At 32.5% G+C, this 12,853-nt stretch overlaps 1 protein-coding gene and 1 pseudogene across 4 annotated transcripts; one reads left to right on the top strand and one right to left on the bottom strand.

Moving 5' to 3' along the window:
- Positions 1-1,193: 1,193 nt before the first annotated feature.
- On the top strand, positions 1,194-6,028 carry LOC111293828 (uncharacterized). Of its 3 annotated transcripts, none has more exons than XM_022886807.2 (3): positions 1,194-1,774; positions 1,859-3,868; positions 5,793-6,028. In XM_022886807.2, the coding sequence occupies exons 1-2, from the start codon at positions 1,413-1,415 to the stop codon at positions 3,846-3,848; spliced, it is 2,352 nt and encodes a 783-aa protein (XP_022742542.2). In that variant the 5' UTR covers positions 1,194-1,412; the 3' UTR covers positions 3,849-3,868; positions 5,793-6,028. The 3 variants fall into 3 exon arrangements, with proteins under 3 accessions (XP_022742542.2, XP_089599482.1, XP_089599483.1); XM_089743356.1 differs by lacking the exon at positions 5,793-6,028 and adding an exon at positions 5,629-5,786; XM_089743357.1 differs by lacking the exon at positions 5,793-6,028 and adding an exon at positions 4,156-4,325.
- A 2,961-nt stretch (positions 6,029-8,989) lies between these two features.
- LOC111295356 (histone-lysine N-methyltransferase, H3 lysine-9 specific SUVH1 pseudogene) lies at positions 8,990-12,010 on the bottom strand (annotated as a pseudogene). The gene is made up of 2 exons (XR_016327466.1): positions 11,851-12,010; positions 8,990-11,578 (listed from the first exon to the last, which is right to left on the bottom strand). The product of XR_016327466.1 is annotated as a histone-lysine N-methyltransferase, H3 lysine-9 specific SUVH1 pseudogene (transcript).
- Positions 12,011-12,853: the final 843 nt, after the last annotated feature.

Here is a 12,853-nt window from a genome sequence, read left to right as displayed (position 1 = left end):
TTATTTAATTATTTTTTAATCTTAATTTTAAAGCTTTTGAATATACATTTTCAATAAATTTTATAATATTTCAATAAATTATAAAATTTATTAATATTATAAAATTTATTGAAAATGCATATTTAAAAAGTTATATAACTTATCGAATTGTGTATATTTATCAAATTAAAAAAAAATTACATTTAAGATTTAACAAAGTCAGTCGAGAAAAAATATTTTGAAGAAATTTTAAAATTTTACAAAAAAAAAAAGCATGAATTATTTTAAATAATTATAAATTTGTTTACAAATTGATAAAAAAATTTATTTATGTGGGCTTTTAGATTTTTTTTTTTTTGGTTTCAATGTTATTAGATAGAAATTTTTAAGTTTTTGGACATGAGATTCTAAAATTTTTTTAAAAATTTCAAATTTGTAAATTCCGAAAGGTATGAAGAAAAAAGAGAAATGGTTGTGGAGAGATTAAAAAAAAGAAGAACAATTAATTAATTTCATTTAAAATTATTTTGAAAAAGAAGAATGTGAATAAAAAATGGGATGTATTTAGAATCACTTTTAAATTTTATGTAACACTCATCATTTTTATTTTTAATTAGCATTTTTTATTTAAGTTTTTTCTCATAAAAGTTAATAGTTAATTTCATCTTATAAATTTTAAAAATATATATTTACAAGAAAAAACATTTTAAATTTTACAAAAAAATTTACAAAAACAAATAAAATAAAATTTAAAATTTCAGTGTCTTAAGCTAATGATTAGAATGCTTGAAAAAAAACATTTAAGATAAAAGCTTGAATCCTACCTATTTCTATTTCCTATCTAATAATGATAAAAAAAATTAAACTAAAAAAGATTTTAATTATCTTGTAAGATAGAATTAACAAAATAATCCATTCTCGAACAAAATTTAATCAGTCTTATTGAAAAAATCATAAATATGAGTTGAAACCACATGAGGTTTAGAAATTACTCTATTTCTTATATATTTTTATATATATATATATATATGAAGATTTTTTTTTTTGCCTTTATATATATATATATATATTTGGAAAACATTAACTCTTAATTTTTTCGTTAAAAAAAAAAAAAAAACTCGGCCAAAAACCCAAACAGGTGTGATAGGGTTAACGTCGTCGTATCAATTGTCTGATTCTGAATAGGTAAGGGTTTCTTTCGAAACTCTGGATTTATCTTCGGATTTGATTAGGGTTATTTCCAGAAATTGATTTCGAAGTCAGCAGGGCGGAGCAAGAAAGAAACAATTCCAAAGCCTGAGTTTCTTTTTACTTTTCTCCTCCTCACTCTCTTTTTCTTTTCAATTTTCTAGCAATTATATATCATCTTAATCATTAAAAACAAAAAAAAAAAAATCGCAGAAAGAGAGTTAGGGTTTTGAAAATTTCCCTAAATGTACAACGGAATCGGACTGACCACCGCTCGGGGTTCGGGCACTAACGGCTACATTCAAAGCAACAAGTTCTTTGTAAAGCCCAAGACGAATCGGGTAACCGACGCCACCAGGCCTTTCGAGGCTGATCAAGGCACGGCCGGCCTCACCACCAAGAAGCCCAACAAGGACATCCTCGAGCACGATCGTAAACGTCAGATCGAGCTCAAGCTTGTGATTTTAGAAGATAAACTCACTGAGCAAGGCTACACTGAGTCTGAGATCGCTGATAAGCTCTTCGAGGCTAGGAAGGCTCTCGAGGCTCAGCACGAGAAAGATGAAGAAGAAGGAGAAGTTATACCCACCCCTACTCATCAGAAAAAGTAAATCATTCATTAATTTTATTTTCTTTTTCTTTGATTATTAATTGATTATGAATTTAATTTATTTATTCGTTTTTTTGTTAGGGTTTCGGACACGCAGACTCACCAAGTTGCTGCGAGGAAGGAGAAGCAGATGGAGACCTTCAGGGCTGCACTCGGGATTGGACTTTCTGAATCTGCTGCTCCTCCTTTGATGAATAATCGAAAGAATAATGATGATGATAAGCGTGAGCATGCCTTTCTGGATAGAGATCCTCCTGTTGCCGCTGCTGTGGGTGTGGATGACCTTAAGCTGAAGGCAGACAAGAAAAAGGGAAAAGCAGTTGGAGATGAAATTGATGAGTCAAGACACCGGAAAAAGAGAAAGGTGCAGAAGAGGTCTAGGCATCATGACTCTGATACTGATACAGATAGTAGTGTAGAGCATTCGAAGAAAGCTACGCGCAAGAAGAGTCGTAGGGGTTATGATAGTGAAAGCGACCATGATGAATTTGCTACTGGCAGGAAGCAGAAAAAATCAGCTAAGAAGCATGATAGACGCAGACCACTTGATGGTGATGATTCTGATTCTGATGTGGACAATGATGACACTAGTAAAAGAGATGTTCACAAGAACAAATCATCTCGTAGGAGGCATGACTCCAGTGAGGATGACTCTGACACTGATGGTGGGAAGGAAAAGAAGAAAGATGAAGTTCAAAGACGAAAGATTGAGTTGACTCGTAGCCAGAGGAAGGCGAGGTACAACAGGGGTAGTGAATCTGATGCTGATGCATATAGAGAAAGAGATCGTAGAAGGGAAACAGTTAAGAAAGGTAGTCATAGGCGTGAATCCAGTATGGATGACTCTGACACTGATGGTGGGAGGGAAAAGAATGGAGGTGAAGTTCAAAGTCGAAAGATTGAGCTGACTGGGAGCCGGATAATAGGGAAGGACAACATGGGTAGTGAATCTGATTCTGATTCAGAGAGAGCAAGATATCGTAGAAAGGACACAGCAAAGAAAGGTCGTCATAGGTATGATACAGAAGATGACAGTGATCCTGATATAGCAAGTGATGAAAAAGTAGAAAAGGGTAGGGGAAGAGGTAGAAGACATGATTCTGATGATGATGATTCTAGTTCCTCCTATGGTAGGAAAAGTGGCAAGGCTACAGCACCAAGAGAAACGGCTGCTAGAAGGAGATCAGTCTCTTTGACTGATAGTGATACAAGTTCTAGTGATGATAACTCTGACAGCAGTGGTCTAAAGATTCAAATAAAAGGCAAGAAGAACGCCGCTGACAAAGACAGAAGAGGACATAGATGTGATGATGACAATCATGGTGTTAGAGGTAGTCATCAATCTAGTCAAGAAGAAAAGGGGTTTGTATCCGGTCCAGTCCAGAATGATGATAGAAAGGGAAGAACCCTAAATGAGGATGACAGAAAAGAGAGATTGCGGGAATCAGAGAGTAATAGGGAAATGATGAAGGGCAAGAGGAAGCTTGATGATGAATTCCATGACGACCAGCCAGAATCAAAGTCAAGAAGTCGAAACTTAGGAAGAGAGGTGGAGCATAAAAGGGATAATCCAAAGGATGCTAAGTTTGATTTTGAACCAAATGCCAGAGCTTATAGGGAGAATGATCGTAGGAGGGATGATTTTTCTAGGTGGGAAAAAGATGATCGTAGGAGGGATGATTATTCGAGGTCACTTAGGTCTGGAGTAGAGCTTGATGGTGACAATGGTAGACAGGATGGCAGAATTAAGAGTAAGATCAGCAAACCACATTATGGATCTAGGAGGAATGATTGGGATTATGAAGACCAGAGAGGTGGTCGAAGGCACGGCAGGGATGAAGAGGAACCTCGAGGGAAAGAACATGAAAGAGATAAGATGGACCATAAATATAGAAGTCATGAAAGGGATGAGGATGAGCACCATGGAAGCCGTAGGCAGAGAAAAGGGGACGAAGACAACCGAGGAAATAAAGGTCATGTGCGCAATAGACAATTGGATCATTATGAGAAAATGGCATATGATGATGCTCGGTCTAGTGAGAGAAAATTGCGTAGAGATGACCGAGGATGATGGTAGTCAGATCATACCTGGTGAGTTCTATAACTTGTTATATTCTGTTATCTGTTACTTTTGAATTGCAACTACCATGAAAACCTCGGACAAGTTTTGTTTCTTGATTAGATTAAATTGCTTTGTTTCTAAAATATATTTGTCATAGATAGTTTGACTCAAATATGTTATGGTTTACTTTTCGTGACAATTCATATGTTTGTGTTTATTCATTGATTGCTTTATCCATGACAAAACTAGGGATTTTCAGTTCTGATATTTGGTTGTAAAATTCTTAATTTTTGTCTTGATCTCTGGTGCACTCTAGGCACTAGGACTTTGATATTGCCTGAGGCACAAGGTGCAATAAAAGCAGTTGCCAGAGTGAGGTAAGGCGCATGTTGCACACTTCAAACATGATTTATTATAGTATTTAGGGTTCAAAAATGACAAGTTATTACTGTGACCCTTAATCAATGATGTTTAAAGTTTCCAGAAGGTCCTCTGTAACTTTCACTTGACACTTCAAACATGATTTAGCATTTCTGTGATTACCAACTGGCTTGATATATTGCAGCTTTTACCACAAAACATGCAAGTGACAGAATCTGGGTCCTTGGGATCATTTAAAATGTTGTACTTCCACCTTGGATCCTTTTTATTATTTTCACTTGAAGCAGCAATATTAATCGACATTTTAAACTTCCTACACCAATTTAAAGAAAAAAAAAAAACAATTGTTAGAACTATATAAAAAGATAGCTGGAAGTTTTACAATGGTTTGCCTATTAAAAAAAATATACACTAGGGTTTGGGCTTTGGGAGAGAAAGTTAGAAAGTATGTTTTTGATATGAATGAAAAGACCAGATCTAGGTTTCTCTGTTTTTGTCTTACAAAACAAGATAAGCTTTTAGTGGTAGCATGGTAGGAAGGTATTTTCACCGTTGGAGTGCCATTTTGGCATGGTTCAATGCCAAAACGGCACTCCATTGTGGTGGAAACCTCTTCCTACATTCCTTTAACTCTTGCTCTCTTTTTTTCTTTCATAACAGAGCAGCTTATACTCTGTTTCTCAAGAGGAAACAAAGGTATAGTACCTTGTTATGACTTATTGGAGCTAAAAACAGAGACAATTCCTCTGCATTATAATAGCAAAAAATAGAAGAAGGACCCCAAAAAAGAAAAAGAGAAGAACGTAGAGAGAACAAGAAAACAAAACTTTAAGTAATAATACAAAATAAAAGATGACATACCTTTTTCAAAAGATACTGGTTCTAACCCTGAAAGCTGAGACTTCTGATAGTGTTCCCAATTTTCTCTTAATATACAATGTTGTACAACAGCTTTCTGGGACACTTTTTTTTTTTTTTTTTACCCTAGTAAAATATTTAGTGCTGTGGCTTTAATTTCATCAAAAAAGCTTTGGATAGACTGTACTATCCTTTTTTTTTTTTTCATTTATGGAGATTATATGTGGGTCCTTTTCTGACTTTTAAAATAAAAACTAGTAAGATCATTTTAAAATGCAGAAATATAAAAGGTACTTCAGTGAGACAATCTTTTTTAGCGCCTTCTGCTTCAGAAAGAAGTGTGCTTAATCACAGAAAGCTCGCGTCTCATCAAAGAGGCATCACCTAAGGGGTTATGAGGCTCTATTGATGTTTGGGGCTGAGCCTTTGCATGCCTTAACAACATTGGTCTCTATTCTTGGTTTTTATTTTTGTGTTTGCCTGGCTGACGACTTATATTAAGAGCTGACCTTGTTTTTTGTTTCCTTTTTCTTTTTCTTGCTCTGTGAAGGTTGAAAGTATGAAATGCAACCACTTGGAATGGTTTTAAGGCTTTATGTGACCATTTTCTGCATGTGATGGAAATTGAATGTTCTTTGGTGTATGCTTTTTGCCTTCCGGCTTCCTTCTCTCATTTCCGTTTGACTTGGTTGTTTCTTCTTAAATATATTCTAGGTACTGTTAGCTGCTATCTGATGAAGCAAGTAGTGAGAAGTATTTTCACCCTAGCCTCAGTTTGGTTGCCAGGAGGATAGCTTGGATAAGAAAAAATATGTTTTTAATAATAGGTCTTTTTGGGTTTAAATTTAATGACAAGAAATATTGGTATTGTTTGGATTGAGTAGTTGATGATAATGTATATAACATGTTTTATATTGATGGCATTTAATCTTATCTACTGTTCAAAAGAACCCTTTCTAGCATCTCATTATCTCAGTTTGGTTTTGGAAACAATAGGGGCTAATAAACTTGTTGCTTGAAATCATAAACTAAAGGAGATGCATTTAATGTTGAATAAAAGATTTTAAAGCAGATGAATCCATATCAATTAAATGCACCCACCACCAATGGGTTCTCCTTTTCCTGTTATTGCTACTAGCACTAAAAGAATTCCATATACCAACCGAAAAAGTCAGCTACTAAAGATGCGGATTAAATTTTCGCCAAAATACATTAGACATATATCCACGTCTTCCGCTCTTCTAAGTGTACTATAATCCTATTTTTGATGGTTTTTTTTTTTTCTGTTAGCATTAGCACTAGCTATATTTAGAGGTGTAATCGAGTCCATACAGTGAGAAATTTGAGTTCGAGTTTAACTCATAATTCGGGGTTCGATACTCGACTCGAGCTCGATCGAGTTTTATTTTTTAAGCTCAAGCTCGATTCGTAATCGAATTCAAGTTACTCGAGTTCGATCAATTAAACTCGATTAATATATAAAAATAGGCTCGATTCGTATACTCAATAAAAGTTTAATTATTTATGTTTGAATTCGGATTCGAAATATTTTATTAATTAAAATAATAAAAACATATTTAAATATAAAAATTTGATTAAGTTCGTGAGTTATTCGAATTGGATATAAAAATACTCGAATTCGATTCGATCGATAAATTGAGCTACTTGAGCTTGAGCTCGATTCGATAATAATCGAATCGAATTTGAATTTTCTTCTAATCGAATCCGAATAGCTTACGAATATTAATGTATCATTTACATCTCTAGCTATACTAATGGATTGTGTTTGGCTGTCAGCATAGCCTCCAATGAAAGGAAATTCAGATCTCTTGTTTTCTCTCATTTTTTCGTGTTTATTAACTTAGATGCTTTGTTGTTTTTGATAAATTTAATGATAATTTTGTACACAAATAATAAAATTTAAGATTGATTTAGCTTGCATTATTATTACTGCTGAAATAATAATAAGCATTTAAATAAAAGCTCTGTGAATAAATAAAATATCTATCTATATATATATATAAATAAAATATTAAAAATATAAAGATAATATTCAAGTGTACTTTTTAAATGTAAAAACATTTTTTTTTTGTTCTAGTTTATAAACTAAGTTTTTAAATTTTTTTTAAAAAAAGCATAATTTTTGTTGTTTAGTAGTGAAGTTGAATGATAAACAACTTTTTAAACGTATAAATTACTTTCAACAATAATATCAAATTAACATTATAAAGAAAGGAAAAATTAATGAAAGCAGTAAAGTTGGAATGAAATCATTACTTTGATGGGAAGGGAGAGAAAGAAGTAAAGATAATGAACATATAGGACTTAAACTTCCATAATTAAGTTTTTAAAGAAAAGGCATTGATAATATGCAGAGGATAAGGAAAACGTGAAAGCCATAAAAAAAAAAAAAGGATGAATGAAAAATACTAACGTTTTAATCTCATCTATAAATTTAATTTTGATATAATGATTTAAAAAGAGTGTAAAACTTATTAGCTTTACATTTACGTAAGCGAAACTTTCTACATATATAATATATGATAAATTCCATTCAGATAATTCAACTTAAGTTTCTTTATTTGAAAAATTAATAACTTACCTTAAACTGTTAATAAAATTTAAACAACTACAAAACTATCTCTCAAATCTAAATTTATTGTATTTATATATATTATTTTTTATTCTATATATCGATTGAATATATAATAATAATTACAAATATTACAATAATTAAAATCAAATTGATAAATATCTAATTGTGATTTTTTTTAACTAATTTTTTTTCATATTACATCCTTAATGTTTCTTTTTTTATCAAATTATTACATGTCAAAATAATATTACATACTTAATAGATTCATTTTGTCATACATATATTTACTTATTAGCAGGCTTATAATTGTAAATCTTTTTATATATTGCATCTAAAAGTTTTTCTATTATTAATAAATTTGATATGTTTTGAGAAAAATAAAAATAATTTATTATTATAAAATATTATTTCAAGTGATTTATTTGCGAACATTGACTTTTCAACAATAAAATGGCATTTATATGAGAATTTTAACGAATAACTACTGGATTAATAACAAAAAGATTTACTTGTCCTGCAAAATTGAAAATTTTGAGGCTATTTGTCCATTTTTCAAATTAATGAACATTTTAACACTTTTTTTTAATTATTAATTTTAATAGATCTAAAAAATGAGATCAATTTTTTTTTATTTTTTTAATTTATCTTTTTTATTTTTTAAATCTATTAAAATTAATGACTATATAAAATATAAGAAAACGTAAAAAATTGTTTTATATAAATTGATCTTATCCCCCGCGCATATATAATATATATATATGACCCAAAGGCTAATTTCTAGCCTCAAACTTGATCATAAAGTTTCATCCCTCTAAAGTGAGAAAGACTTGCATGAAATTTATTAAATGAAACTCGTGAAGTTTTTTATTAAAATTTATTAAATAAAAACTAAAATTAAATATTAAAATAAAAAATTTTAAAATTTTTATTATATAAATTAAGTATGCAAATTTTTTTAAAAAAATTTAATACATTTTGATATATTTTTTAAATAAACATTCTTAGTAAAAATTTTAAAATTTTTGCTGTTCAGTAAACTCTGATTAAATTTAATTATAAACGATAATTTTAATAATTTTTTTTACATATTATTGAACTTTTCATTAAATTTTATTAATTTATCAATTTGGATTTTTTATTAAAATTTTTATTAAATCATTTTTAATTAAAAAATTTTTAAAAAATTTTAATTAAACTTCACCCAAAAAGTTATTCCCCTCTAACCTTACCTTGAATGCACCTTTGATGTGAATGTGAAATGCACAAAATGGGAACATACTTTTCATCTAGAAATTTTTTGAGTATGACAAAATCATTTTACTTGAGAGAACAAAAACTTGAAACAGCCCCTTCATTGGCAAAGAGTCAAAGACAGTTAAACAACAATAAAGAGAAATACCAAGTATTTTACTGAATCATAAACAGACTTCCTGCAATGTAGACTACAAAAAACACCATCAGACATGGTCTGCATTCGTTGCCAGTTCTTCTGCATGTAATGGCATAAGAATAATCTGCATCCCTAGTAGAAGCTGTAAACACTAAAGGAAATGCATATATAGTTACATGATTAGACAAAGATGAGCAAGATCCCATACCTCGTTCAGAAAGCCAAAAGTTCTGCTTCTCTACCGAATACAGGTACTCAACCTAAACCTCAATAAAAATAACCTCGGCATTTTGGTGATCCACATAAGCATTTCTTTCTTCCATATTCCACATTGTTACTTTCAGTCTCATCCGAGCGTCGAATACCATAATCGTATGTCAACTCTGTCATTGGAGGAATATGTCGCTTTGCAAAGAAAGCAATATGGAGAAAAGCTTCATTATTATGTTCATACGTGATTGGCTGCCAGAAAACATTTGGTGAGCAACTATGATTCATAAATCGAGCTACATTTCCACTGTTCTCTGAACTTATAATTAGGGGAGATGGAATATCAAAACATTCAGTAGTGTCAGAACTTCCCTCTCCTAGTACCTCAGTTTCACAATTCCACTTGAAGGATTCATACAGACGGTTTGTATGAAAAGCATACTCATTGTTTTCACCATCTCCCCCATCCTGCCTGGCCTTAATTTTGTCAATAACTTCACCTGCGTATTCACAAATAAATGTACCTGCACGAATAGGGTCCCATGACCGCAGACCCCAACCCCTATCTTTGGTCTTAAAAACTTCAAAGTGAACTTTAAAACCAGTCTGTAGAACTCTGTTTTTGCAGTTACGAAAGCAAAGGCATGAGGGACCACATTCATATATCATGGGTTTTCCACAAACTAGAATCCCATTGGCAGTGTAAGGGAAATCACCTCCATTTTTTTGAATGCAGGAGCAGTTAGAATTTCCTGCTTGGCACGCATCACGGCAATTGCAGCCAAAAGAAGGTTGCACTAATTTGAATGATTTTGGATATTTGACAGTAGAGGAATATGTGAAATGAGGAGGCCCCTTTTCATCATCAACCTCATTTACAAGTGAAACAGGTGTGCTTTCCGCACCTGAAGTGAGGTCAGGAAGAATAAGTACAGCCCTTGAAGACAGACCTTCTTTCCACTTCTGAATGGATTTCCAAGTAGCAAAAGCATCTGTCTGCCCAGGGATCCTTACCAATTTATACTTGAACATATTACAACCTGATTTCCCTTTCTCCATCCATGACTCTTGGATCTTGTAAAGCCCATCATATACATAGACCTTACATGATTGATGGAGATCATCCTTCACACCCCGAATGACTCTAACTTCATTGGCTCGTTGCAAGCTCCTTTCCAAAGCAAGATTGCCCCTCACAAGCTTCTGATCAGATGCTTCTTTATCTCTACTGGCATTCCCACCTTGACCACTATATACCAAAACATCAGGATCTTCAGCATCATCATCATACCTTCCAGATGAAACAATGCTTAAAGCCAATCGCTCTCCCTCTAAATCATCCTTGATAACCATGTAGTCAATCCCAGCCATGGTCTGAGAATGCAAGCCCACTAAACACAACTCCATCCGGAAGAAGAAAATGTCCCCAATTTCAACACCAGGAACAACCCCAATTCTCTTTTTCATATTAGTCCGCACCCCTTTGCTCAACATTATGTTGCCAGCTTTTAAGTTTGCACGCTTAACAATCCCAGAATGTGATTCCTTCGCATCTTCCATTTGGCTAAGCTTTCTCCTAAGTGCATCAAACTTCAAAAGCACATTTTCAACCAATTCCCTGTTACCATCATCTCGTTCAGATAAACTAATTCCAGGATTGAAATTAGTAAGAGCAGTTAACGCAAACTCGGAATATTTGCTCCTCTTGGCTTTCTTTTTAACGGATCTTGACCTAGTTGATTTGAGTTTATGACTGCCATATGACACATTTTGGCCATTAGAAGTTGATGGTTCTGCTCTAAATGACCGAATCGGCTGAGGAGTTGAATTGAAGCCATTTTGGTTAATGTCAGGTGTAGATCGGGATCCTTGTGGTCCACTAAACGGGAAAAATGGCGAAAACCCAGATGGGAAAGGGCCATTAGGAGGCACACAAACAAAAGGAGGACCATCAGACGCCTCCGGGAATATAGGAATCAAGGTACGTAGTGGTTTTACATCCAAAACTTTAGATTTATCACATGAATTTGGTGGAACAGTGTTTCCACCTAGCCCTCCTTCCATTACAAACAAAAATCAAGCCTTTCAACCGAAGTTCCTTTTTTTTTCTTCAAAACCAAGAGATATCCACTGCAGTTCTATCCCACCTTAACTTGTTTATGCACAAAAACAAGCTCCTACGTGAACCAAAATTACACAAAAAATCAGGCCTTTCAACCAAAAATTTCCCCTTTTTCTTCAAAACCAGGAAATACCCACTTCATTTTTCTCCATCCTTACTTGTTCATGCACAAAACCAATGTCCTACATGAAACAAAATTACACAAAAATCAAGCCTTTTAGATTTAGTTTAAAAAAAATAAAACAAAGGAGATACCCATTTCATTTTTTCCCACCCTTGACTTTGTTATGAAATATATATATATATATATATATATATATATATATATATATAAGAAATAAACAGTGATACAAAGAGGAAATGGTGACAAAGAGATCTATGTTTATCTCTTGAATACAAAGAAAAGGAAGAAACTCTCATATTACAAAGGAACACAAAGAAAAGGGATGATTACCTGTTGGAAAGGCGAAAATCATGAAGGGAAGAAGAGAAGACTGACTGCCAGAGAGAGAGAGAGATGGCAAGCTTTGTTGCAACAACCTTTTTGGTTTCAAAGTGAGTTTTTTCCTTTTTTTTTTTTTTGGTATTTAATTGGAAGTGCTTCGGCCAGACTTAAGGCAATGTCTTTTGGTTTCAGTTTTATTCTATCGCTTGGGTAAATAAATTTCACAACAGGTTAATAACTGATTACAGGTCATTCAAGTTTAATTTGTGCCACATAAGTCACCTAACTAAGAAATTGTATCAAATCTAGTCATTCCATCAAAAAGATCCCTAAAAATTCCAAGGACTAAATGCTGATCGTATGACTAATTGGACCCATTTTCCTTTTTTTTTTTTTTTGCCAAAATTTTCTTTTTTCTACCACATTTATTTTGTTTTTTCTTGTTCTACTTTTCCAGAATGCACACACACTCCATTTTTAGACTCTTCACTAACTTCCCATTCTTCTTCTCATGCTAGATTGCCGGCATTGACACTGATCCTTGTTTCTTAACAACAAAATAAAACCTTGTAAATTAGATTCTAAAATATCAGCTAAAATTGTCCGTGAGGTTTTGGGTTTACGGGACTTTTGATGCTTTATGGGGGTGAATGATGTCAAAAACAACTATCAAGAAGGTGACGGAAAGGGAGAGAGACATGCATTGGCAAAGTTTAAAAAAGCACAGCAAAACAGAGTTGTGAAGAAAGAAGAAACAATGGGGAGAAAAACAAAAGGAACAGCTTGAAAATAAAGAGAATTATCAAATATATTGATAATGAAATTTTTTAATTTCACATATGAAAATTGTGACATATATTTTTTAATATATATTTAAAAATTAAAAAAATTAATTAAAAAAATAATATTTATTTTATTATTTTAATTTCACTTGTAAAATCAAATACTCCAATATCAATTATAAATAATTTTTCAAAAATGAAATAGACAAAGAAGAAAAAAGAAACAAAGA

The sequence above is a fragment of the Durio zibethinus genome, chromosome 14 (assembly GCF_047325235.1).
Source record: "Durio zibethinus cultivar Kanyao isolate XHJ-2024 chromosome 14, ASM4732523v1, whole genome shotgun sequence".
Lineage (NCBI taxonomy): Eukaryota > Viridiplantae > Streptophyta > Magnoliopsida > Malvales > Malvaceae > Durio > Durio zibethinus.
This window is presented reverse-complemented; position numbering and strand designations above follow the sequence as displayed.

What these genes read in the sequence shown, in the direction of transcription:
- LOC111293828 (XM_022886807.2), top strand. Translation starts at nt 1,413, where the DNA reads ATGTACAACGGAATCGGACTGACCACCGCTCGGGGTTCGGGCACTAAC. An exon ending in ACCCCTACTCATCAGAAAAA is followed by an intron (nt 1,775 to 1,858) that starts GTAAATCATTCA and finishes TTTTTTTGTTAG; the next exon opens with GGTTTCGGACACGCAGACTC.